Source organism: Vipera ursinii, assembly GCF_947247035.1.
Source record: "Vipera ursinii genome assembly, chromosome: 8".
NCBI classification, from domain to species: Eukaryota; Metazoa; Chordata; class Lepidosauria; order Squamata; family Viperidae; genus Vipera; species Vipera ursinii.
This window is the reverse complement of record NC_139519.1, coordinates 26,093,806-26,120,695: the sequence shown is the minus strand read 5'-3', so window position 1 is coordinate 26,120,695 and position 26,890 is coordinate 26,093,806. Positions and strand designations below refer to the sequence as shown.

The 26,890-nt window shown below is 56.4% G+C and overlaps 1 protein-coding gene across 6 annotated transcripts; it reads right to left on the bottom strand.

Moving 5' to 3' along the window:
* Nucleotides 1–865: 865 nt before the first annotated feature.
* Nucleotides 866–25,761, bottom strand: BCL9L (BCL9 like). Of its 6 annotated transcripts, XR_014493132.1 has the most exons (9): nucleotides 25,588–25,761; nucleotides 8,996–9,392; nucleotides 8,743–8,865; nucleotides 8,021–8,210; nucleotides 7,793–7,877; nucleotides 5,433–7,638; nucleotides 4,130–4,294; nucleotides 1,823–3,559; nucleotides 866–1,588 (listed from the first exon to the last, which is right to left on the bottom strand). XR_014493132.1 is itself a non-coding variant. In XM_083368268.1 (8 exons), the coding sequence occupies exons 2-8, from the start codon at nucleotides 9,303–9,305 to the stop codon at nucleotides 2,490–2,492; spliced, it is 4,149 nt and encodes a 1,382-aa protein (XP_083224394.1). In that variant the 5' UTR covers nucleotides 9,306–9,392; nucleotides 25,588–25,761; the 3' UTR covers nucleotides 866–2,489. The 6 variants fall into 6 exon arrangements, 5 of the variants coding, with proteins under 5 accessions (XP_083224394.1, XP_083224398.1, XP_083224396.1 ...); XM_083368268.1 differs by having other exon boundaries at nucleotides 866–3,559; XM_083368272.1 differs by having other exon boundaries at nucleotides 866–3,559; nucleotides 9,266–9,392.
* Between the last annotated feature and the right edge of the window lie 1,129 nt (nucleotides 25,762–26,890).

The following is a 26,890-nucleotide window of genomic DNA, read 5'->3' as shown; positions in this document are numbered from 1 at the left end:
ACAGGACCAAGAATGGCTGCTCTGGAATTCTGCCTTGTGTCACAGGGCGGGAAAGGAACCCCTTCCCACCAAATAACCCCCAGCCAGAAGGGCAGCAGAGCACAACTTCCCACTCGAGGGCAGAGCGGGACTTTCCCTTCTGGTAAGCAGAAGCCCCAGCGGAGGAAGCAGAGGCATTTTGCTCAGCTTGCAGCTGGTACAGCCCTCCCCCCAGTCCTCACTTAGGGTTATGAGGGGGACAGGGCTTGGGGGCATCAGGTGGCTTTTCAGGGCCACCGGCACTCGGGAGCCCCTCTCCAAGGAGTGCCAGAGAATCTTCTTTCCCTCTGAGAAGCTTCTGCCATGTTGAACTTGAGGGGTCTTTGGTGCTCTCTGGGTTGTTTCCTTGCAGACGTTTCATTACCCAAATTAGGTAACTTCATTAGTGCTAGAAGAGAGTGGGGTTTGCTCTCTGTTTATATTCCCAGTGGTGCTGGGAATGGACTTGGTTGGGCTGTTAGCTCAGATGAGTTCACCTAGTTTGGGTAATGAAACGTCTGCAAGGAACCACCCAGCTCAGACAGCACCAAGAACACCTCATTTCAACCCCGAGTTACAAACATTCTCCTCTATCATGAACTGTTAAAAGCCTAAAATGTTGACATACAAAGCAACCCACTACCAACTGAAACAAGAAAACATTTCACTGTTCAGAACTACTTAAAAGAGGATGGGGTGCCTTAAGCAATCTGGGGGAAGATTCCCCCCCCCCCGTCGTGATGGGAAGCCCTTCTCCAATCTTGGGGGGGTGGCAAGGGTTCCGCCCAGTTGTCCAGTGCTAGTCCCTGCACCAGTAAAGATAAGACACCACAGAAGGCTCCTGACAGAAGTTTTGATTTTTTTTAATAAAAAGGCACCTATAAAACAGGTCAATCAATACGTTACAGGCAGCACAGATACCCCAAAACAAGCCTAGAAATCATTTCAAAATAAAAACCAGTAAGATGTCTTCACATATTGTATTTATATATTTATATTTATATTTATTTATATATTTTTATTTATAGACTGGTACAAAATGCATGGCTGGCAGGGGATGGCATGGAGCATCCAGTGCCCCCCTTCTGGTCAGCCTCAGGGGCTGTGGGTCACCCAGACGGCCCTCCTCCCTTGGCCTCATCCCGACTGATGGCAGAGGAAGCGGGGGGGGGGCTCAGCAGAGGTGACTCAAACTGGGGAGGGAAGCAGGAAGGGAGGCGGGAGACACAAGACAGGACCACATTCACAGCACACGGCAGAGCTGGGAGGCAGGGTGGGATGGGGAGATGAGCGTGACAGTGGATCACTGGAAGCACCTTCTGCAGCGAGGGTGGGGTGGGTTACTGTTGTGGAGAGACTCTTGGCCAGGCCTTCACTGGGATAAACGCCCCAAGAGACCCTTTCCCCCTTGCTTCAATTTCTGTTATCCGAACTCCACAGCACTACTTTTCGTAGCTTCTCGACCCTCTCCCTTCTGAGCTTCACTACCATCTCTCTCTCAGCCTCACTGGGTCTCTGGCGTCGCTCGGAGGCAACCGCTTGCTTTTACCCTCTCTCAGTTCATTGCGGGCTTTTGAGCCACCAGGCTCAAGGTTGACTCAGCCTTCCATCCTTCCGAGGTAGGTAAAATGAGGACCCAGATTGTTGGGGGCAGTTAAGCTGACTTTGTAATAATGCTGCTTGGGGGAGGTGTGAAAGCCCTAATAAGCAGGCATATACATAGAATGAAGGCTACTGCTAAGCTTGTAAGCCGCCCTGAGTCTTCGGAGAAGGGCGGGATATAAATGGAATTAAAAAAAAACACCTTCCTTTTGATGGTAGACTATTTCAACCTTGGATCCTCAAACCTCCTCCTCTCCCCCACCCTTGTGTGTTATTCCACGGCAAGCCCAGGAAGTGGAATTGGGCCGAGGAGCCGTCCGATGGCTATTCTCCAGCAAGGGGCAGGGCAGAAAGTGCAAGTGGCACGGAAGCAAAGGGAAGGGCTGGGGTGGACTCACCCAGACTGGCCCCCAGTGGGACCACAAGCAAACAAATAAAACCGTTGAGGGGACAGCGCCCAGCAGTCCGGAAGCCCCCCTCGTTTCCTGTGCTGGCCATGATCCATCCACAGCATGGGAGAAAGGGCCAATCCAGTCCCGTGGTGTTTTTTCGTGGCCAACATCCTGTAAGGAGAGCTGGAAGGTGGGGGGGGGAGCAGGGCTGCAACCTCAGGCCCTGTCCCAGCACCAGCCTAGAACGTCCAGCCCTGTGGGCAGCCTGCGCATGGACCCCGCTCTGCAGCAGGGGGAAGAGGCAGGCAGCCGCGGGCACCAGGGCAACTGGTTGAGGGCTTCCACCTTTTCCACTTGTCTTCTCCAACCCCAAGAAGGCTGGGCCAGTGGTTGCTCCCCCAGACCTATGGGCACTTCCCTATCTCTCCCACCCCTCCGATGGCTTTCAGGAGCAAAGTATCCCTGCCAGGACATTCCTTAGAAGGGCAGGTTGGCCATGCTGCCAGCTCCGGGGCCGTAGCTCATCTGGCCGTCCAGGGAGACGCTGCGCTGACGCATGGAGACCATGAGATTCTGCTGGGACGGGGGGCCCATAAGCGAGCCCTGGGGGGAGATCAGGTGCCCCGCCGGTTGCCCATACATCTCTCCGGAGACGGACATGCTGCGCTGCTTGGCCTGCATGAGTAGGAAGTTCTGCTGGGCCAGGAGGCTCTGCTGAGGCAGCACCAGCCCTTGGGGCAGGCTGTTGCCCACCAGGCCCTGCTGGGGGGGCAGGCCTGTCCTGCCCAACATGGGCATCTGTCCAGGGTGGCACAAGGCCATTCCGCGTGGTATCACTTGCGGGCCGGGCCGGGCCGGGCCCGGTTCCGCCATCATGTTCTGCAAGTTCGCCAGGTGCAGGTTGGAGGGGGGGAGGACCTTGGCCCCCTGGCCCTCCCCCTTGGGGAAGTACTGCAGCGTGCTGCTGGGCTTCTCCGAAGGGATGATGCGGGAAAGGTCGAACTCGGGGATGCCTGTCGGGGTGGGGCGGATCACGTCGCTCAGCTCCGGATCGCTCAGCACGGAGGCCACAACGGGCAGCCCTGGTGGGAAGGGCTCTGGCAGTCGCCCGGCCAGGCGCTGCTGGGGGGGCACTTGCTGGGGGGGCAGCTCCTCCGGAAGGACTCCCAAGCCAGGTGGGTAGTGTTGTTGCTGTGGGGCAGGCGGTGGCTGCAACCCGGGTCCGGCCGCCCCTCCTGGGACCACCGGAATGCCACCCCCATTGGCAGGGGGCGGCTGCAGACGTGGCGGGAACACCAGCTGGCCAGAAGGGCCGCAGGGCTGGCCCAGGGAGTCTGGGGGGCCAGGGGGCATCATCGGGTTCTGCACAGGAGTGCCGCTGTGCAAGGGGAGGCCGGTCCCCAGGGGGCTGGACGAAGACATCGGGGGGGCTGCCACTTCCTGGGAGAGCAGCTGCTGTCCAGGGAGGCTGAGGCCCATGGGGCTTGGCACGGGGCCCGGCCCCACAGCGTTCACATGCATTGGGTTGGGCTGGTTTCCGCCCATGCCTGCAAGGGAAGAAGAAAGGCGCTAAGCCCTGGGGCAGAAGACACCCCAAGCACGCCCCAACTCAACTACACTGTTACGGGGTCCAAGCTGAGGCTCCTTGTGCCAAAGAGGCACGGCTGGCTTATCTGTTCTTCCCTCCCCTCCTTTTTCTGAACAGTTCCTGCATTCCTTCTTCAAGGCTACCTCCCTCCAGGCTCCGGGGGTAGGCAGAGGCCCAGCTGCCTGGAAGGTCTGGCCTCTGAAGCTCATGCTGACTGCTACCCGTTGCTGTGGGCTTTGGGGAGAAAGGAAGGGTCCTGTTCCTCTTGCTCACTTCCCTAGACCAGAGTCTGTCCCAGGAACAAAGGGAAACTGCAACAAACCCCATTGGGAAGGCAAAGACAAGTTCCTAGCTGGAGCGCCTGCATCGGAGATGGGAAGCTCGCTCCTACAGCTGGGCCCATCTGGAGCCGAGAGGCCCACTGGGACCCTGGGAATGGGGCAGAAAGGCAGCAGGGGGAAGTCCTTGCTCCGTGGGTGGTGCAGGTGCCCACAGCCGGCCTTCTGAGTGCTCCCCTAGCCCCCCTTACCAGACATAGCCCCAGGCGGCAGCAGGGGCCGGTCCGGGAGCAGTTCGTCATCTGAGGTGGCGATGGTCTTGATGGCGTTGTGGTAGAGTGGCGTGGAGCTGGGCATGGCGTATTTGGACATCTGGGACATCATGAGGGACAAAGGGTTCTGGGATGGGGGTGGATCTGGAGAGGAAGGAAAAGGCAGGTTGGGGTTCAGGGGCCCAGAGGTGTTGCCAGGCGGGGCAGAGGAGCTGCTCCGAGACCCAGAGGGCACAGCACCTGCAAGAGAGAAGCAAAATCATCTTCAGGCCAAGCCAAAGCAGTCGGGCAACCCACGGAGCTGAGCCGGGAAAGAGCTGACGTGGTGTAAATTGCGCCAGCCAGCCAAAGGCATCCAGGAAGCCCGCTGGCCTGGCCAGGAGGGCAGCTGCTCTCTTCCCTTCTCACTCCGCAAACTGGTGCTGAGAAGATGCCACACACGTTTGAGGGGTCTAAGCAGCCATCCTCGTGGGTGGTCCATAGGAGCCCTTGGGGTGCTCACAGGCTTCTCTCAGTACAGTGTGTTAATCTCACAATTGGATCTGCTGGATTACTTTAGGGAAGGGGTGGGTTGCTTTTGACTTTTCAGACCTAAAAGGAAAATAGGGTTACATCGTTCCCCCCACCATAATGAGCACAGGAGTGCGTGTGCTCTTTGTAACTAGGCTGCAGGCTGATTGCAAACAATAAGCAGCCTTAAGCAAGAGGGCGACCTCTATGAACCACAAAGGAACGGGCCCTCTTTGAGGGGAATAGAGCCTTGCAATCACCATATTGGATGTATTTCATTCAACTGAAACCAAGAGAAAATGCTGGCAGTTTTGTCCCTGTCCACATTTTATTCTGGGGCCTCCCACAAGCCACGCGGAAGCAAGGGGCCCTTGATTGAAAGGGCGCTGCTCCGGAGAACAGGCCGGGTTTCAGTGTAAAATGGGGCCTTGCAACCTCTTTAGTGCTTTCATCAAAACCAGAAAACGCAAAATGAGTTGAGCTGCGCTGGCATTTCTCAGAGGACAGGCGTGATCCTAGTCTCTTGCAATAAAAGTGGGAGCACGGATTAACGACAGCTCAGAGGTTGATCCGACACCAGGTGCCTGGCTGTCCCTCCTGCAAGGGGGCTTAGCAAGAGGAAAGGAATGGGGACCCGTTTACAACATGGTCTGTCAAGACCCCTCCTCTTTCTTCAGAGAAAGCTAATAGAAGCCACTGCCTGAAAACCAGAAATTCTCATTTTCCAGAACTGCTCAGCCCCCTCAGCCCCCGGAAAGACCCCTACCCTTACCTTGCTCAAGGTGGCCCAAGGGGGCGGAGTTGCCTATTCCAAGGGCTGGCTTGCCTGGGCTGGCGAGACTGGCTTTGGGGGAGGGTGCCCATCCTGGGGAAGAAACGGCCATGGAGGGCGATTTGAGATGGCTGGGCGAACTAGTTGGAGAGCGGACGTTGAGCACGGAACCCAGCACCTGGGGGGACTTGAGGGGGGCACTGCTGGCAGCGGCAGTTGGCATGCTGACCAGGGCAGAAGGCGTCTGCGGTGACTTGAGGTTGGCCGAAGGGGACGTGCCCAGGGGGGAATGGGCTTGGCTGAGGGTGGGAGACTTGAGGCGGCCCACACTGGGCGAGTTCATCTGCCCCATGTTGAGGGTTAGGTCCGAGGGGCGGCGGCCCAAGCCCCGAACAGGGGCTGCATGCACGTTCGTGGCCGAGGCACTGGTGCTGGGTGGCAGGGGAACGTGGCTGAGCCGTGGAGTGCTGGCAATGCTGCCCTGCTCCGGACCAAACATATCAGGTGTGCTGCCCATCTCTGGTGGCACAGGCGCGTAGGGGCCCTGCACAGCTGAGAAGCTCTGCTGCTGCTGCGGTGGGGGCGGTCCCTGGCCTGGGAAGGGCGAGCCCATCAGCATCTTCGGCGGGCCCCCCATCATGGGCCCGGTGCCATTGGGGGCGCGCCCTCGGGCCATTTCCTCAGGGGGCATCAGCTCCGGCCCACGGGCCTTCTGGCTCAGCAGCATGTGCTGGTGCTGCTGCTGCGGCGTCATCTGCACGCTCAGGTTCATGTTCATGTTCACGTTCATGTTTAGATTGGTGGGGGCGGCCAGGGCACTCGCCTCCACCTCCTGCAATGGGGGTGGGGGGCTCATCAGGGCCCGTCCCCCCCCAAACTCTAGGCCCAGGCCTTCCCCGGCAAATATGGCAGGCTCTACCTGCCGGTGGGTGGGCAAAATGCGCTCCATCTCCAGCCCCAGAGAACCCGGCCGCTTCTCCAGCAGGGGGTGCCGTAGCAGTTCCTCGCGGGCCCGGGACGGCAGGAAGCGCTCGGCCTCGCCTTGCCCTGGGGGGTACGAGAGGCCCCCGGGCGTGAAGTGTCCTGGACCCCTGAGGGGCAGATCCTCGCCCCATGGTAGGCCGGGCTGCAAGGGGCGGGACCCGCCTCCAACCGAGCCAAGGGACTCCAGGGGCAGGCTTGGCATCGTGGCAAAGCCCCTCTGGACGTGGGCACCTGGGAAGCCACGGGGCCCGGGAAAGGTGGGCCGCAGCTGCTCCTGAACGTCCAGCGGTGTCCCCCGCAGCAGCCATTGTTCCCCGGGCCGGCTGTGGTAGGGTGGCGGGGGTCCCCGAAGCATCACGCCTCCCAGGGGCTGGCTCAGCATCACCTCCTGCAGTGGCCGCCCCGCATGCAAGCTGGTTTGCTCCTCCTTGCGGCGCTTCTCCTCATAGTACTCCTCCTGCAGCTTGCGCCAGGCCACCTGCTCGGGGGTCAAGCTGTCCTGGCCGAGGCGCTGCAGCACCACATTCATCGGCTGGCCCAGGTCCACCCCCGGGGGCAACGGCCCCTCTTGCTCAGGGCCTGGGCCCCCCAGGCTCTGCGTCTGTGAGATCATGGACTGCAGCGGCTCCTCATACTTCTTCACTCCTGTTCCAGGGAGGGCAGCCTGGGGAGGCTGCGGAGCTGCAGCTTGGGGGGGCAGGACGGTCCCTTCCCCAGTGCCTGGCCCACCCTTGAGGAAGGGCTCAGCCTCACTGCCACGCAAAAGCAGGCGCTCGATGTCCCGCAGAGTCTGCAGAGACCGTTCCCGGTGCTCCAGCTGCTCCTTGGAGAGGCCTTCGGTGTTGAGGGGGTTGCGGGGCCCGTTCCCCGCTGCGGAGGGGGCTGTGTTGGCCCCTTCCCCCAGCAATCCCTCTGCAGTACTGGCCTGCAGGGAGCTGAGCGTAGTGGGTGTGCTGGGGTGGGTGCTGCCAGGGGCCACGGAGCTGCTGCTGTTGCTGCCGTTTCCCACCGAGTTGGGCGTCAGGTCCTGGCAAGCTTCCTCCGGGGCACCCTCTGGCGGAAGGGCAGTGCTGGAAGAGAGTGGTCCTTGGCCGAGCCCCAGGGTGGGGGGCCCAGGCTGCTGTCCCTGGGGCTGGCTGCTTGGGGGCAGGGGGGTATTGGCAGGAGACAGGTGGAGCGGCAGGGGCTCAACAGCACCTGGCATCTTCGGGAGAGGGGCAGGCTGCAAAAGGAGAAAGAGGGCAATTGCGGGGAGTGGGAGTCTGTGACCCACAGCGGACTGCCAACCACCCCTGCTCCGGCAACAGGTCTCCCACTCGTGCAGTCTGGCCTTCCCAGCAGCACAATCGGCTGCCTCTCCCCAGCTCTGGCCTTACCTGGTCCAACTTTGCCCGGGGCACATGTTGCTGATGGTAGCCAAGAATGGAGTCTGCCTGGCCCTGAAGGACAGCTGCTGCAGCCCTGCAGATACCCAAAGAGCCATCAGGGGATCCAGCTGTGGGGAAACCCAGCCTCCCTGCAGGAAAAACCTCCCCCTGGTTTGGGGCTGGCAGAGGCGAAGACTGGCCCAAGCTCTGGTCAGGGGCAGAAGCGCCATGGCTTACGTGTTGGCCAGTTGTGTGGTGAAGACGTAGACCAGCTGCAGGCCCTGCTTTCCTCCGGCATCTGACCGCAGGCTGGGGGCTGCACTGTGAGGGGCACCAGGCGTGTTGCTTTCACTCAGGGCCGGCAAAGGGTTGGGTCCTGGGCCCAGCTGCGCACCTGCGCTCATGGCCGACTCGGCTATGTGACAATCTGCGAGGGACAACGGAGGCAGGCTGTGGCACCCGATTGGCTGGGGAAGAGCTGAGAGTTCGGCTTGAGGTATGCATGCAGGGGCAGCACTAGAGAAGTCACCCCAGAGGCGCCCAGCGCCCCACGAAGCTTGCTGCCTTCCCTGAAGTGCCCAGCAGGTGGCAGACCAGAGCACCTCCCCTAGTCACCCACAATGATGCAACCACCTAACAAGCCACCTCTCCAGCTTGGGAGGGCGGACCCCCTGCCTTCCCAAGTCTTGCCCCCCCCCCGGAAAAGCCTGATAGCCCATCCCCAGTAGCCCGCCAGCAATGATGGATACTTTCTCGTCCTGCTGGTTTCCTTGGAAAGCACCAGCTGACAAGCCAGCACCTGCAAGGGCAGTGAGAAGCAGCAGGAGGCGCTTCCAGCAGCCACGCTTTGCCACAGCGTGGCTGTCTCACCCTGAGAGGGGCTGCCAGAGGTTGGGCAGCAGAGAGGTGGCTGCTCCAAAGAGGGGGGGGGTCTCATGCCTGAGCCCGTGGGCACTCACTGTGGCTACTGCCCAGGGACTTGTCATCATCCTCGCTCTCCGGACCAGAGCACCACTCGTCCCCGCTGTAGGGCTGCTTCCTCTCCAGCACGCAGCGCCTCTTGCTCCGAGGGGCTGTCTCGCCTACCAAGCAAAAGGCTGCGCTGAGCCCTCCTCGGTCCAAAGGACAGCAGATGAGATGCCAGCCCACCCTGTCCCACCCATGGAACTAGTGGAGCCATTGTTGCACCCCCTGCTGGCCCCGCACCCTCACCTTTCAGCTCCTTGTCCAGTGGGGTGGCAGTCGCTTCCCGCCGCTCTCCCGAATCCACGGAGACACTGCGCTCCCGCCTGACTTTGCCCTTCAAGGCCCCAAAGACAGAAACAGGAGCCTGGCTGGCTTTCAGTGCCAGAGGGCCTGCGGTGGGCTGGCTGACTTTGCTGCCCTGGCTCCCTGCCCCACCCACACCTTTAGTGCCCAGGTGGCTGGTGGGAGGGGGTCTCACATGGTGGGGTTGGGACTCAGGGTGTGCACTGCTATTACCTGTCTTTCCATGATTGGCCAGTTTACTGTCAGAGTGCATTTGACTGGCTAAAGTTTCTGTCAGCGACACTGGAGGAAGCGCCGTGTCTCTGGGTCCACTGCCACTTCCTGTCAAGCCAAACGCCTCCTGGGTGGGGAGGGGGAAGAGGGACAGAAGACAAAAGCAATCATCAGAGGGGCAAGAAGAGTTTAAGTTTATTATATTTGTATACCGCCCTTCTCCCGAAGGACTCAGGGCGGTGAACAGGGCACATATAAAATACAAAATACAAAAATTAAAAGAGAATTAAATACAGGGCCCGAGCTAAAACAATAAATAATAATGTAAAACCACAATAAAAAACCCCAACACATCCCCCATCAGGCCAGGCCGGCTTGTTCAAATAAAAAGGTCTTCAGATCGCGTCAGAAGGAGCGAAGGTCAGGCGCCGTCTGGAGCTCAACCAGCAACTGATTCCATAAGTCCGGGGCGCCCACAGAGAAGGCCCTGCCCCTGGGGGCCACCAGACAACATTCTCTGACCGGTGGCACCCTGAGGAGGCCCTCTCTGTGGGAACGCACAGGGCGGAGGGAAGTCGACGCCGGCAGCAGGTGATCCCTGAGGTACTCCGGACCCACGGCAGATGCCACACCTCCTGCTAAGGACACCCATCTTGTGCCAGGGTGTCCCCAAGACCTCCAGAAAACTTTGCATCCTCACTCCCCACAAGCCCTCAACCGTGGAGCCCAAGAATCTCCCCTGCTGCCCCTGCGAGTTTGCAATGTGGCCCCCCTCTCTGGCAGAGCTAAGGAAAGGGATGCCTGGTACTGCCTGAGGAGGCAGCCCCGAGGGCCTGTCAGCCAAGCCCTCCGAGGGATCCACTCCAGAAGGTGCCATTCCAGGTCTTCTCATCCAAAAGTGGCCAAGCAACACAGATTCCTCCAATTACGGGGAAAACTGTGAGTGGGGGGAGGCAAGTTTAAAGATGTTCAGACATATTGAAGAATCAGCATAGCTTCTGCAGAAGTAAGTCTTATTAATTTTTCCAAGATCCACGGATTTTTAGACAGAGGCAAGTCTGTCAAGGCTTTAAAAAAGTATTTCAGCTGTCCTGGGATAAACAGTAACTTCATTATGAGTTGGGATAAGAGAAAACACAGAGGAGAAACAATCAACAATTCTTCCAGCAGATGAACATGAAAAGTTCTAAGGGTTTGTGCTGGAACCAATATCTTCATAAGCGGGCTGAGCACTAAAATGACCAAACTTGCTTACAATCCAAACTAGTTTTGCATGGTTAAGACAATAAAGAAGCATTGAAGAACTTCAGAAGCTCCTCTCCAAACTGCTGGAGTGAACACTAAAAAACAAAGAATGCAAAACAAATCCTAAATAGGTATCCCTGGCCGGGGCGGATGAGGAAAGGAACTTTTTATAGCAATTTAATGAAAACACACCCCTGTTGTCCAGTTGCTAAAAAACATGCAAATTCTACCTTGGGAATCATTGGAAAGGACTGGAATTAACAGTTCATGTCACCATCCTTTCATACAAATATATAATACGCTGGAGAAGCCTACGCACATTTCTGTGTAAAATTCAAAACATATATTGTACTGTAACAATTGACAATCTGCAGAAAAGTGGCTAATGGGCTAGAGTGCACCTTGTAGGACAGGGTCTTCAAACTTGGCCCTTTCATGACTTGTGGACTTCAACTCCCAGAATTCCTCAGCCCAGCGTGCCTGGCTGAGGAATTCTGGGAGTTGAAGTCCACAAGTCATGAAAGGGCTAAGTTTGAAGACCCGTGTTGTAGGATTTTGGAAAAAGGGTGAGCAATAGGTGATTTGAAAGAGGCCAAGAGTATCCAAAGGGACAGCTGAATGGGGAGTTTCAGGACAGGGGAGGAAGAAGCCCCCCACTCCCTGCTACAGCAATGGAGGGGGGGAAGGGCCCCTTTCCACACAGCTTTGAGAAGATGTTGCTCTCAAGGCCTGAGTGGCTCTGGATCCCTTCCTGCCCTGCCTGGAGCACCAATTTCACGCTCCTCTTAAGGTTCCTCTCAAGGTGGGGAGGGGTCCTAGCCCACCCCTTGGCCTACTCTTGTCTCTGGCTAGCGGGTGCTCCAGCACTTAGGGTGTCCTTTGTGACACCCTGTCTCTTTAAGTATCAGCCATCATGTGGGCTGGCTAAGCCTCTGGGGACCTATTAATAGCAGCTGGAAAGATCACATCACTCCAGGGATATTTATATTCCTCCACCCATACCAGAAGAGATTTATTTCCAGGCTGCCCAGTGAGAGCCTGCTGGAGTGGGAGAGGGGAGTTCAAGTCACCTGCAGAAGAGACAGCGGGGGCAGACACAGCCTCAGGATCAAGATGTCTCCAGACGCCAATGGCAAAGGCCAAGGATCCGCACTCTTCCTCAACCAGCACCCTCCAAGCTTGCTACTGGACAGCAGTCCCCCCCCCCACGCCCCTCCCGGCCACAATGGTGGGAAAGGCCTTGGAGCAGGAGGGGGATTCTGGACTGCTGCCCTGCTTGCTGCAGGTGCCTTTGGTTTTGGCTCTGGAAGAGGAGCGGCTGCCCCTCCAAGCCACAGGGGGCCCTGTGCACCTTCCATTTCCCTGTCCCTGAAGAACCTGTAGCCAGGAGCCTTCTCAGGGAAGCTCAGAGGCAGCTCGGCTCTCCAGGCCCAAAAACCTTCCAAGGGAGCGTCCCCATTGCCGCCTCTGCTCTGGTGCGATCAGACTCTGCCAAAAGTCCCTCAAATGACAAGTCCCACCTGAGACGGGATCCCTCTGAGGAGTTTTGAAGCCCCATTGGGCTCAAGGCTTGCTCACTCCCTGATAAGCTCTCCTTCACCCCACACCGTCATCCCACACAGTTGCTCAAATTTTCACGAAACATGGGAAAGGCTACCAAGGATGAAGAATAAATCTGTCAAAGGCTACCCTTAATGCCCCTCAACTGTGGGTCCCTGAGAGAACCAGAAGCTGGATTACAAAGGTCAAGTGAACAGGAATCCCTAGGGGTCAGGTTGGTAGTTGGGGACTCTGGCAAGGAAAGAGAGGGTGATTATGGGGCAGGAGGGAGACACAGCAGACTTTACAGAGAGGGATGTTTCACTGAGCTTAGAACACTTTTCTGGGCCTTCTTGCTTACAATGGATGCTCCTTGCAAGACCTTGTGCCAAGAAGCACAGGGAAAAATTAAGTATATTTATTTTCCAGGGATGAGGCAATTCCCCTAGTGAAATCCCAATCTGGAGAAAGCCTTCATCTTTATAGCCCTCACTCACAGCCCAGTTGATGCCTTGGTGGGTGCCTGGGAAAGGGCGGCCACTGAGGCACTCAATCGTGTTGTACCCTTGCGACCCCTGACCTGGCGCAGATCCCGGTGGGCTCCATGGTTTTCTGAGGAGCTCTGGGAGATGAAGCATCGGAGACGGGGACTAGAGAGTGGTTGGAGGTCCAGCTGTTCCGAATCTGACCGATTGCAGCTAAGAACCTTTATAAGGTCTTATCTTGCGGCGATGAGGACGGCGAGGGCTAATTACTTTGCTGCCCTCATCGTGTCTGCAGATAATCGCCCAGCCGCCCTGTTTAGGGTGACTCGCTCCCTCCTTAATCAGGAGGTGAGGGAGGAGCCCTTGCAGGGGCGGGCCAAGGAGTTTAGTCATCATCTGATGGACAAAATCGCTCAGATCCGGGCCGGTTTGGACTCTAACTGGGCAGAGTCTGATGTGGAGGAATCAAACGGTCTTGAACATGTTATCTGGACTGAGTTCGATCCTGTTTCCCCTGATGATGTGGACAGGATTATGGGGAGGCTGAGTTCCACCACCTGTTTATTGGACCCGTGTCCCTCCTGGCTGATTTATGCGGCTCAGGAGGAGACACAGAGCTGGTTCCAGGTAGTAATATCTGCCTCTTTGAGTGAGGGTGTCTTCCCCACCGCTTTGAAGGAGGCGGTGGTGAGGCCCCTTCTCAAGAAGCCTGCCCTGGACCCAGCGATTTTAAACACCTATCGTCCGGTCTCCAACCTTCGCTTTTTGGCGAAGGTTGTTGAGTGTGTGGTGGCGCATCAGCTTCCTCTGTTCCTGGAGGAAACTGATTATCTGGACCCGCACCAATCGGGTTTCAGGCCCGGGTACAGCACGGAGACGGCATTGGTCGCGCTGGTGAATGATCTCTGGCGGGCTCGGGACAGGGGTTGCTCCTCTGTCCTAGTCCTATTAGATCTCTCAGCGGCTTTTGATACCATCGACCATGGTATCCTACTGCGGCGTCTCAGGGGGTTGGGAGTGGGAGGCACTGTTTTGCAGTGGTTCTCCTCCTATCTCCTGGGCCGCTCGCAGCCGGTGTTGACGGGAGGGCAGAGGTCCGCCCCGAGGCCTCTCGTTTGTGGAGTTCCTCAGGGGTCGGTTCTCTCTCCCCTCCTGTTCAACATCTATATGAAGCTGCTGGGCGAGATCATTCATGGTTTTGGGGTGGGGTATCATCAGTACGCTGATGATACCCAACTTTTTTTCTCCACCCCGAAGCAACCCAGTGATGCCCTCGCCGTGACGTCCCGTTGCCTGGAGGCTGTCCGGGTCTGGATGGGGAGAAACAGGCTTCGTCTCAATCCCGCCAAGACTGAGTGGATGTATATACCGGCATCTCGGACTAACCAGTTCATTCCACCTTTAATGATGGGGGGTGAGGTGTTACCCCCATCGATAGGGCTCGCAACCTGGGCGTCCTCCTGGATTCACGGCTCAGTTTTGAAGACCATATAGGAGCCGTGACCAGGGGGGCCTTTTGCCCAGGTTCGCCTGGTGCGCCAGTTGTGGCCCTACCTGGACCGAGATGCCCTGCGCACAGTCACTCATGCACTCGTGACCTCCCGGTTAGACTACTGCAACGCTCTCTACATGGGGCTGCCCTTGAGGACCACTCAGAGGCTTCAGCTGGTGCAGAATGCAGCCGCGCGGGTTGTGATGGGGGTTTCCCGATACTCCACGAGCTGCATTGGCTACCGGTTGCCCTCCGGGTGAGATTCAAGGTGCTGGTGATGACCTATAAAGCCCTAAATGGCTTGGGTCCGGGATATCTGAGGGAACACCTGCTGCCGGCATCAAGCTCCCTTCGTCCTGTGCGCTCCCACAGGGAGGGTCTTCTCAGGGTACCGCCGGTAAAAGATTGCTGGCGGATAACACCCAGGGGGAGGGCCTTCTCTGTGGGTGCGCCGGCCCTTTGGAACCAGCTGCCCGTGGAGCTCAGGATTGCCCCTGACCTTCCCTCATTCCACCGGGACCTGAAGACTTGGCTCTTTGAGCTTTCTGGTCTGGACTGAGAGTATTAATTGGGGTTTTAATTGGATTTTAATTGGGATTTTATATTTATTCAAGGTCTAAATGTAATTATTTTAACTGTTCTTAATTTTTGTAATTGTATTATTTTAAAAACCTTGTGAACCGCCCTGAGTCCTACGGGAAAAGGGCGGTATATAAGTCTAATAAAGATAAAGATATGGGACCCCCTAGATTAATGTTAGGGAAGTTTAAGCAGAAGGTATCAAAGGAAGCATCTCAGGAGGGCTCTAGAGAAGAGCAAAGTCCCTCTGAGGAGAAGACAGAGCCCGGCCACAGCCTTCCTTCAGAGATGGAAAGGATGCTTTGCAAGGGCCTCATGTGCCCAAACCTTTTGCGGCTGTATTCCCAGCCGCTCAGCCCATGAGGGGAGGCAAGGCTGGGAATGGCAGCGGGATTCCTGCTCAGGACTTGGAATGACTCCTTGGGTCAACCACAGGCCCGGCTTGGCTCACAGGCCACAAGCCATGCTTTCAGAGACTGCTGCGGGCTGTATACTCTCCCAGACACAGACCTGTCCCAGGGTCTTGCCGGCCCTCTGTCGCTTCACTTAAGGGGAGGGGAGGGAATCCCACCCTCCGCCACCAATGCTGGAGGGAATACTAGCCCCTCCTTCCACTGGACAGTCATAAGCCTCACACACAGGGCTAGCCAACCAGCAAGACAGTGATGGTGGGAGGCAGTGGGTCTCTCTGCAGTTAGGAAAGAGCTCTCTGCAGCCAGAGAAACCGACGTGCCTTCCCCCAAATCCAGACTGAGTTCAGGGCAGTGTTTTGGGGTCTCTGGACATTCTCTTGGATGTCACACCCATCCCTTCTGCTGGGCTAAAGTAAAGCGCCTCCAATACCTGGAGCCAAGCCAGGAGGTGGGGATGTGGAGTAGAAAATGGCCATTGTGTCAAGGCCATGCCTTCCACCAGCAACAAGATTCAGACCCCCGGCCTTCTGCTTCCAAGGGCATCAACTTTTGTGTCCTGCCTCTGACTGCACAGGGAGCCTGCACATTCACAGTCAACCTGGCCTTCCAACATGATACTGAAGACCACCACAAGACCCCCAGGCCAGCAGCCGCCCAGTGCCCCAAATTCTGTGCCGAGGGAATCCAATTAATTCTTCAAGAGACAGCCAAGGATGTAGAGTAGCCGGAAACACAAGCATCTTCTTTAGGGAAGGCCCTGCCAGGGCACTGGTGGCACAGCCTCCTTTCCAAGCAAGGTGCGTGTCCTGCTTCGGGCTCTCTGAACTTCAACTTTTGTGCCTACTTTTTGCAGCAGCATTTCTTGTCTGGGGTTCCACAAGAGATTGAAGAAGAAGAAAAAAACTACACTGTGCCACGAGTTGAGATATAGCCATTTTTATCCCCAAGACCGGAAGATTGTTTCAAGGGTTCCTCTGGGCTGGGGGGTGCGGAGAGGAGGCTTCTGCCTGGAGGAGAGCAGCCAGGACTCTGGAGAAGGGCAACGGGGCAGGAAGCAGGAGCTGTCGTCCAGCAGGGAAGAGGCAAAGCAGTCTTCTCTAGGGACAGTCCCTGTACAGGCCAATCTGGCTTGGCCGGCCGCATCATCTTTGCTGCGTGAGTGTCACTGAGAACCGTGGCTTCCTTTATGATTACAAAACTCAGGAATGTAGATATTGTCATCAGCCAGGAAAAGGGTGACTAAAACTGCTTGCTTGTTCTGACGTTTTAGGGAGTAAAATTAGAAAAGAAATTACACATGCCGACGTATGCAGACATGCAGCTGAAAGCCCTCAGGCCCATGCTAGGTTTGAGGGTGGTCACTGTAAACCAGCCCTCTCTGGGCTAGTCATTGGCTTTAGCCCAGCATGAGATCCATCCATGACTTGCCTGCCCACCAATCCATGCCCCACCTTCACTGTGGGTCTCCTAGCCACCCCACAGCTATATACTGAGCTACTTGCCGGAAGGTCCCTGATGGGCCAAGAGCAGCAAACAGGATTCCAAGGTGGGACAAGGTGACTTCTACTGCAAAAAGACTAGTGCAGCGGTCATTCAGAGCCCCTTGGGTCAAACTGAAGCCACTGACCGGCAAAAGGACACTCCCTCCTGCAGGCATTTCTGAGCACCCTGCAGAGAAGGGTGCTTCTCCCCATCACTTTATCCAGAATTACTCCAGAACTTCTATAGTGCTTTTCTGCCCCTCCAAGCACTTCCCTGTGCAGAGCTGTAAAACCACCAGCTTTCTTCTTCTGCCTCCCCCCATGATCTCCAGGCTAGGTACTCCTCACAATTCGAGGAGCGGTTGGGACACCAGGGCAGAGGGAGCCCCAGAGCTCATTGGCAAGGCGGGAGGGATGTGGCTCAGAAGCAGGAGGGGCCAGGAGCAGGAGCAGGGAATCTCTCTAAGGCACCAGCGATAGTCCTCTGCCACAGCTGGCAGGCCGCCTTCCTCTAACGCGTGGGCCAGTCCACTGGATTCCACCTAACAACTGCTCCCCTCTTCCTAGCCTGATCCAGGGATGGTATGTTGAGCTGATCCAGAAGGTCTTGGGAGACCTGAGGAAGCAAGGCAGAGGCAGACTGGCTCCCCCATGTTTCTGAGGGGTGGGCAGTCCTAGCAAGCGAGTTTTCAACTGGGGAGGGGACAATTTGGAGCAATCTGCCTCTGCCTGCTCAGCTCAGGCAAGGCCATGCCTGTCTCCAAATCAGCGTCACTCGAGGTCACTGCAACCCACAGCAATGTGCTAAGTAGGTCGAAGTATGAAGAGAAACTGTCTTTAGTAAAGTTCCCAAGCCTTGGCTCATACAAAGATCACATTCTTCGCTGTCTGAAGTGGGAACAGACCCAGAACATTCTGCAAGTTTTGAGAATGAAGCAAATCTTGTTAAGAAAGGATCTCTGATTCCTCATGCAGTTTCCTCGAAGCAAAGCTGCAGAGGCGTCTGGAATTCCTTGGTGCCAGGATCCGATTCGCCCCAGCCCGATGCCATGGTTTGTTTGGTCTAGCCTCTGCCAGCAACCCACCCCTCGGCTCAACAGTCCCATCCTTGCCCAAGCAGACTTGCCATTTTCTGATCAGAGCTTTTCCCACAAGGAAAATCTGCTGGCGGAAGACTATCGGAAGGTTTCCAGGGCCAGGTTCTGCTCTAAAGACACAATCCCTACCCCTCCTCACAACTTGCCAAGTCACAAAACTCCAATTCAGCTCTCCAGGAAGGACCACAGGCAGCCAATCTTCTTCTGGGGGGCTGAAACTGTGCTCCGCTGAGAGGATCACAGTGGCTCCCACTGCACCGTATTAATGGGCTAGTAGCACCTTGAAAAACAATAGATTTGCTACTGCCCCTTTGACCCTGGCCTTAAGAAGCCTCTCAAACTTTGAAAACTAGCCTCTCTCCAAGTTTTGCCTACTGGGCTGGAAGCAGGAGGCCCTGGGGCTACAAGGCCCTGTGCCTGGAGTCTCCTGCCAGCTAGCACTGATGGAAAACAAAATCCCCTTGCACACTCCTGCCCCACTGGTCTGCCCTTCTGGAATCCAATTGACTCATGCCTGGTCCAGTCCCAGAGGAGCCAAGGCAAGCAGGCCTTTGTTGTGCATACACAAAACTGTCGCTTAGTGAAGGCAGAAAAAAAAATCCAGGCTGGAGGGAAAGGGAGAAACCACACTCTGATTTCTGGGAGCCAGCCAGCTCCCTGACTCAGCCGGCTGGGTCTGTTGCCATGCCCAGCTCACCCAGAACGCCTGCGGGCACGGGGAGGGAAAGATCCTGCACAGGATGGCACCACCCCCAGCCCTATTCTGACCTCCCCCACCTGGAATGTCAAGACGTGGCATGGCTTCTCCTTGAGAAGGCCGCCATTCCCAGCTCTGGGGAGCTCTTTGTGCTGTGGCCATGATCCAAACTGCCTGGCCCAACAGGCTCCTCAGAGCCCAGCCAGCAGACAGACCCAGATCTGACCTCTGAGGGAGGGCAAAGCACCCTGCTGCCTGGGGCCAGGAGACCTGAGTGGGCAGCAAAGAAAGGCCCATGCAGCGGGGCCAAGAAGGAAGTTGATTGCCCAGGTGGGTCCTTTCCTGAAGGGGAAATGCCTGCACTTGGGGCACCAGCTGCTCAGGGCATGCCACTCCACCTCATGTGGTGCAGAGCCCACCACCCGGATAATGGTGGTGAGCATGTGACCGTGGGGAAGCACACCTAGGAGCAATGGCCAGATGTCCCTTGCAGGCTGGAGCCTGGAGGGCTGAGGCCTGCCCCCGTGTGCTGGCCTGAGTTTGTGCTCAAGTCAAGGTCACCACTTCTCCACAGCATTCCTGGAAAGAGGCCAACTGGAGCAAATGGCCCATATCCCCTGTTGGCTGGCCCAGGGCAGGCCCAGCAATGGGAACATCGGGTATGGGCAGCAAGGCATGAACACTCCTATCCCCCTCCAGGGCCTGCCCAACTAGCATTCTCCACATGTTCAGAGACTGTCCAAGGATAGATCTGAATAATCCCTTCTGCTCCTTCCACTCCCCTCCAATTGCACCAACAGTAGGAATCTATTCCAGCCATGGCTCCACTTCAAGTCATTTGGGCTGCCATCAAGTGACCAGCAGCTCTGAGCCCACGCAGCAAGGGTGTCAAACTCGCCATGTCACGTGATGTGTCGTGACATATCGTGACTCTTTTTGCATTGCCGGCAATGGGGGGGGGCACAGCTTCAGTATGATGAAACTGGCCTGCAGGCCGGCAGTTTGACACCCCTACCATACAGCAACGAGCAAGAGATCACTACATCTCTACAGAAATGCATAAAACCAAAAGCAACCTAGAATGTATGTGGGTAATATAAAAGGGGGAAATAAGAACAACATTGCTATAGGTATATACTACAGGCCATCCAACCATGCAGAAGAAATAGATGGAACTTTTTGCTAATCAGTTAACAAATATATGTAGGAAACACACCACAGTAGTCATATCAGAATTCAAGATGATGCAGACAATATAAAGCAATACAACATAATGAAACCAAAAGAGCTGATTTCAACAAACTTAGAGCTTGGGAAGGATTCTATGGATGAAATCTTAAAAGGGAAAACTACTCAAGAAGCTGGGAAACTCTGAAAAAATATGATTATAAAAGCCCAGTCCACCCCAATACCACTGAAAAAGAAAAATAAGAGATCCAAGAAGAAATCAGCTTGGATGCACAAAGAACTCTCTGATAAACTGAAAGATAAAAAGGATCAGTATAAAAAATGGAAAGAGGGACACATAACTAAGGCAGAATTTGCAAAGATGAGGTCAGGAAGGCTAAGGTTCAGCATGAAGTCAGATTTGCAACAAATGTCAAAAATAATAATAAAAAGTTTATTTCAATATATAAAAAAACAAGAAAAAAATCAAAGAAACAATCAGTCCATTAATGAGAGAAGATGGCGAGGAAGTGACGGGCAACAGGGAGAAAGCAGAGCTGCTTAAATTTTTCTTTGCATCTGTTTTCACACAAAAAGAAGAAACAGTCGAACTTGCCAAAGATAGAACCATAAAAGACAGGCTAGCAATTCAAATTGAAATAGGCAAGAAAATGGTAAGAGACACCTATCCATTCTAGATGAGTTCAAATCACCAGGACCTGATGAATTACATCCCAGGTTTATGAAGAAGCTGGCAGACCTGATCTCAGAACCCCTGAACCACATCTTTCAAAGATACTGGAGCACCAGAGGATTAGAAAAGAGCTGATATGGTTCCCATCTTCAAAAAAGGGGAAAAAAACAGATCCAAGAAACTACAAACCAATCAGCCTGACATCAATACCTGGGAAGATCCTGGAAAAGATAATCAAGCAATATATCTGGGAACATCTAGAAGCAAGCAAAGTTATAACCAGAAGCCAACATGGGTTTATCAAAAGCACATCATGCCAAACAAATCTTATTTCATTCTTTGTCAAAATGATTTAAGTTTTTGGACTTAAGTTTTTGGATTTCAGTAAGGCATTTGACAAAAATAGACCACAACCTACTTCTTGGTAAGCTAGAAAAATGTGGGTTAAATAGCATCACCACCAGATGCATTTGTAACGACTGGCAAACTGCACTCAATGTGCAGTCCTTAATGGAACTATGTCTACATGGAGGAAAGTATGGAGGAGGGAAACTGTTTTAGGCCCAGTACTCTTCAATATCTTCATAAATGATTTAGGTGAGAGGATAGAAAGGGATCAAATTTGCAGACGGAATTGTCAACACAGGTAGACTCAAGATCCAGATGTATCTCGACAGACTTGAACAGTTGGCCCTATCTAACAAAATAAAATTCAGTATGGAGAAAAGTAAGGTTTTACGCTTAGGCAAGAAATACCAAATGTACAGGTACAGATTAGGTAAAACTTGACTCAAAGCAGAGGGGCAAGAAGAATCTTGGAGTCCTAGTGGACAATCATTTAAATATAACAATAACAATAATAGAATTGGAAGGCACCCTTGAGGTCTTCTAGTCCAACCCTTTGCTCAGGCAGGAGGTGTGAGCCAACAGTGTGTTGCAGCTGCCAAAAAAGCCAATGCAATCCTAGGCTGCATTACTGAGGGATAGAATCAAGACCACATGAAGTGTTAGTAGCGATTTATAAGGCATTGGAAAGACTATACCTGGAATACCACATCCAGTTTTGGTCTCCAGAATATAAAAAAAATGTTGAGACTCTGGAAAGAGTGCAGAGCAGAGCAACAAAGATAATTACGCGGCTGGAGGCTAAAACATATAAAGAACGGTTGCAGGAATTGGGTATGTCTAGTTTAGTGAAAAGAAGGACTAGGGGTGACATGATAGCAGTCTTCCAGTATTTGTGGGGCTGCCACAAGGAAGAGGTGGGTCAAGCTATTCTCCAAAACCCCTGAAGGCAGGAGAAGAAGCAACGGATGGAAACTAATTGAGAGAAGCAACCTAGAACTAAGGAGAGACGTCCTAACAGTGAGAACAGCAAACCAATGGAACAGCTTGCCTTCAGAAGTTGTGGGTGTTCCATCACTGGAGGCTGTTAAGAAGGGACTGGACAGACATTTGTCTGAAATGGCGTAGAGTCTCTCGCTTGAACAGGGGTTGGACCAGAAGACCTTCAAGGTCCCTTCCAACTCTAATTCTGTTAAGAGCTTTGTAAGGCCCTAATGCCAACTACTCAGCCTCCTGCAGCGCAGCCATGCCAAGGTGACCCTCTCCACATGCAGCGGTTGGCTCTGGCACTTGCCACAAAAAGGCATCTCTCTCCCCTGCAAGGAGCTGGTTTTGTAAGAGAAGGGGAGCCCAGCAGGTGCACAATGTGGGTGCCAGGGAGGGATGGAGAAATTGTCAGGAGAATGGCAGGGTGTGCTGGTGCCCTCCATTTTCTTCAACTTCGTAGGACTGCATTACAAATGAGTAGCCAGCAGGACAAATATATGCAAGACCTGAGGCATAATGAGGAAACGATGGAGACCTCCCATAACAAGGGAAAGGATAAATAAATTGGGTCTTAAATAACCAGACACGGGAAAGGCAGGGAAGGAGAGCAGCTCCTGATTCACACGAAGACACTGGGCTACAAACCTCAAGACTTTTGTCCCAATCAGGCTGAGGATGCCACTTGGTGAATCAACTTCAGTGACAAGAAAGAATTTGCCTTTTGGGGAGGGTTAGTGCTCCCCCCCACAGCTTCCCATCCCTTTCCTCTTCCTGTTGCAGAGGCAAAAGAAAACGCATCCTTGTGCAGAAAGGCAAAAAGTGGGGGCGATACATGCTTTAGGGGCTGGGGGGGAACCTTTCCAACACGACTTCTGTAGTCACGGGGAGAAGAGGCTGCTTCAAATTTTCAGGCTTTCGTTTAGTCTAGCAAAAATGCATTGAAAACAGGGAATTCTGACAAACTGAAGCCATAAAGGGAGCTGCACTAAATGGTGCATCAAGACAGCAGGGCCAGCTGCCCACAGGGGCGCTCTCAGAATGGAGGGGAAATAGGAGACCCTTACACGCCCCACCCCAGACAGTGAATCCCACGAAGAGAGGCTGAGTGCAGATCAGCCGGAGGACGAGGGAGCGCAGCACAAGACTCTCTTCTCCAGGGTCCTTCGAATAGAGCGAGGGTGAGCAAAGTCAACCAAGCAGACCAGCTAGCAGAGAAGAGCGCCACTACTTTCTGAGACTGCCCTTCCAGGACCCAGCCAGGAGCCTGTGTTGCGCATCAGGTCTGCTGTCTATCTCAAGAAACCCAGCAGCCAGCCTGCCCGGACAAGAGGGTGCTTGGCCCTCCTGCAGCCAAAGTTCAGCAAACCCAACCAAGGAAGGGCACTGCTCTGAGTGGCGTGCAGGGGAATGCCACGAGAGTCCTAGGCATCTGTCACGGATACCAAGCCATGCAAGGGCTATGGTGAGAAGTGGTGGATGCAAAAAGCAGCCACAAAATGCACACATGTATATAGCAGGAAATAGATTCCAGCAAAAACATGAAAGATCTTATAAAACTGCCCGATGCCCTGAGCCCGTCTCCCTGCTCACTCTTCTCCGCTCTTAGCATCTCCAGCAGGCAGCCTCCAACCCAGCATGAACTGTGCCTGGCCTGGGTCAAGGCTCCTCGGTAAAGCTACCACATACGCTCTTCAGCCACTCTCTGCCACCTGCCCACAATGGTTCCTTTGCTAGACCCCAGCCTCAGCTCTCTGGGATGCCCCTGGCCTTTCCTGGGCCCGGGCTTCTGCCTAGGCAGGCAGCTCTCTGCTGTAACTTTGGTCTCAGCCTCTCCCCTTCTAATGGGACCCCCCTCACAAAAGCCCTTCCTGGTGTTTCCTCCCTCCAGAAAAGGCTATAAAATGTTCCAAAGCACAGCCAAAAACTGGGGGGGGGAGAGGAGGCAGGCTCAGCTCATTAGCAGCTGCATGGGGAATCCTGGAGGGGGAGAGGTCGCTTAATGTAAAACAGCCCAGCCTGAATGAGAAAATAGGAACCAGGCCTAAGGGGGGGGGGGGACTCTTGGCTCCAGTCTCCACTCCCCCCTCCTAGTCTGGCCCATCGTCACAGACACACTGGCCGGCCTGAGATGAGCTGGCCTGAGGCAGAGGAAATTCCACCCGGTTGCTTCTGGCAGCCAAGCCCCCTTGGAAAGCAGCTACTCAGCAGTTTTCTTATAAGGGGAGGGGGCAGTTCCAAGTCACATATTCTTCCTCCTCTGTGATTTCATCACCCAGGAGGGACTCCCTGAGGCAGGAGAGCCAGGCCTCCAGGGGGCTCCCTTCCTCCAACTGGGGGAGGTCACTCGGGGCCATTCCAGGCAGACTGGGCACAGACCACTTTCATGCTGCTTACTGACCTATTCCTCCTAGCTCTGCTCTTTCTGTCAGAGTGTGTGGTGTGGTAAGGCAATGTGGCAGGTAAAGCTCCTCTGCCTAAGCCAGCTCCCTCGCCAGCCAAACCAGCCTCAGCTCTCTCTGCAGGTCTGATGAGTGCAAAGGGATGTCCTAAAGAGCATCCTTCCCCCCCCCCCCGCATCACCCAAAAGCAAGACTGCTGGGAATGGGGTGCTCCAGAGATCCAGCCTGGGCCAAATGGGGTTGGGGGTTCTGAGAGCCTCCTGAAGAAGCAGTGGGAAAGGAGAGGAGCCTCAGATGAGCCTAGAAAGGAGCCTCTGTTAAGTAACCCAAAGGCCCCCTCAGACCAACTTCTCTGTCAGTGCAAAAATTAAGGGCCTAATCTGCACCCCCCAAACTTCCATCCCCATAAGGAGCAGGTAGGCTGGGTATCCCGCACCTCTGAAGGGCTCCAAGTTGAGGAAGCCATCCCTCCTAACCAACATGCAGACACGATCCACAGCCAACCCTCACCCCCACAACCTGTATTTACAATGGGGGGGGCAAGCTATCTGGCACATGGAGGGGCCCCCCTGCAGCCTAAACTGCTACCTCAAGAAACAGGTCCAGAACGTCAGTGTGATCATTGGGACGGCAGCCACTGAGCAGAGCAGGCAGGCTGGTAGTGCCAGAGGGGCTGGGAGGGGCGCCCAGGAGAGGTGCCAGAGCAGGCTTTCCAGCAATGGGAGGCGCAGGGCGTTCGGGCTCTCTACCATTTGGCCCTTGAAGAAAACGTGCGCGGCCAGCTCCTTCGTGCCAAGGGAGCAAGGAAATGAGAGACGGGCCATCCCAGAATGGGGGCAACCACATGGAAATGGGGCCAGACCTCCCGAGGCCACACGGCAGGTGCTCCCGCAAAGGAAACCCAATTTTGGCAAAACCACGAGGGGATCCCCCCCACTCATCAGTGGAAGGCCAACAGGAACTCGCCGAGCCGAGCCGGGAGCGGGCTCAGCCCGGGAGCCAGCTGCCTGGCGACCCTGCTTCCCGAAGGGCAGCCCCAGAGGCCGTTTGGACCGAGCGGGGCTTCGGGCCAGAAGCCGCTGAAGAAACGCTGCCCTCCCCAGGCCCGCCCGCGCCTTCTCCCCTGCACGGCCCGCCGCCCCGCCGACGGGACGGCAGCCCACTCCGGCCGCAAAGCGCGGTCCCCCGGCTCGCGTCGAGGGCGCCCCGGCCTCCGCCACAGGCCCCGCCGGTGCCCAGGCCGGGCGAAGGGAGGCGGCGCAGCCAGAGCGCCGTCTTCGCGGCGAAGCGACGGCGGCGGGTTCCTCGCCCAGCCAGAAGACAGCGGCGGTCGGGAAGAGCCAGCCGCGAAGATGGCCACCGGCCCGGCGGGGCAGGCCTCGGGCCCGCCAGTCGCGGGGCCTCGGCGGAGCGCGGCGGCGGCCTTCGGGCGCGGGGCCTCTTCCTGGCTCGCTCCCGCCGGGAAGGCGCCGCCGGGCTCGCGGTCCGCAGGCCGCGACGGGCCCCGCAGCACCGCCTCCCATCCGCACGCTCGGCCGGGCTAGCCGGCGCGTCCCGCCTTCGGTGCCGGCGGCGCGGAGCTTCGCGCCCGGCTCGGCCGGCCCTCCGCGGCTGACAGCGCGGCCACGCCAGCGTCCCGGGCGGCGGCGGCGGCATCCGCGGGACAATGACCATTCCGGCCCGCGGCGCGGCGCTGGCTTACCTGCTCCGGAGAGGCCGTGGCGTGGCTCCCGCCGGCCGCGCGAGGGGCGGAGGGCCGCGGGGGTCCGCCCGGCGCCGCTTTCGCTTCCGCTCAGCACCGGGCGGCCGGGCGCTCCGGGCGGGTCCTCGCGCCGCCCCTTCGCGTTCCCGCCGCCGCCGCGGCGCCCGCCACGGCCTCGCCACGCACAGAAGCCGCCGGAGCCCCCGGGCAGCAGCGCCCGCCGCGTCCGCCTGCCGCCGCCCGCCGCCGCCGCCGCCGCCGCCCGCTCATTTGGGGGCCGAGCGCGCTGGCTGCGCCCCGGGCGAGGAGCCACTCCGGGCAGGCGCCGCCGCCGCCGTGTCAGAATAAGAGTCGCGCCGCCCGGCTGCTCCGGCTCGGCCTCCCAGCGGCCTGTCGGGGCGCAGCACCTGCCGGGGCGGGCACGGGGCGGCGGTTGGGGCCCCTCCGAGGAGGAGAGCTCTCGGCCGGCCACGCGGACGGGCGCCCGGGCGGGCAGGGCGTGCGGGCCGGAGGCGCCCAGGACGCTCCGTCCCGCCCAGCCTGCCTCCGCCGCGGGGAGCTGCTGGCCGAGCGCAGACGGAGAGCCGCGCAGCGACCGCGCAGGGCGTCCCGGCCTGAGGAACCGCGGGACGGAGGGCTGGCGGAGCGCCGCCTGCCGGGCCGGGCGAGCGGCGCTCGTCCCGGGCTCCGCTCGGGACCCCCCTGTGCGCCCGCCTGCAGAAGAGCGCCTCTGAGCGTGTGTGAGGGCTTTCGGCTCCCCTCGGGGCGCCTCCTTTCCGCCCCCGGTGCCCGACTGCGGCGAGGCTCATCCCGGGAAAAGAGAAATGGTTAACTTGGCGGGGGGGAGGGGGGTCTCGAAACAACCAAGCCGGATGAAACCGGGTAATTGCTTGGAGGGGAAACCACGAGGAGATCCCAACGGTGTGAGAAAGAGACTGTAGCGACAGAAGAGTCTTAAGGGAGGCTGGCCCCGAGGTCCTCCACCGAGTCTTTCCCAAAGCTGCTTTTTCAGGAGGCAACTGCACTTTCTTATTTTTCTTTGAAGACGTTTTGCTTCTCATCCAAGAAGCTGCTTCAGATCTGACTGGATGGTGGGAAGTGGAAGGATCTTTCCACTCCCAGTCAGAGCTGAAGCAGTTTCTTGGATGAGAAGCCAAACGTCAAAATAAGAAAGTCCAGTTGCCTCCTGAAAAAAAAGCACCTTTGTGACAACCGTGACCTGCATAACTGAGAATCTCCACAGATTTCCCTCCCCACCCCAGTGGAAGTGGCTGATGGACCCTGTTGCTCCCTAGATCTGACT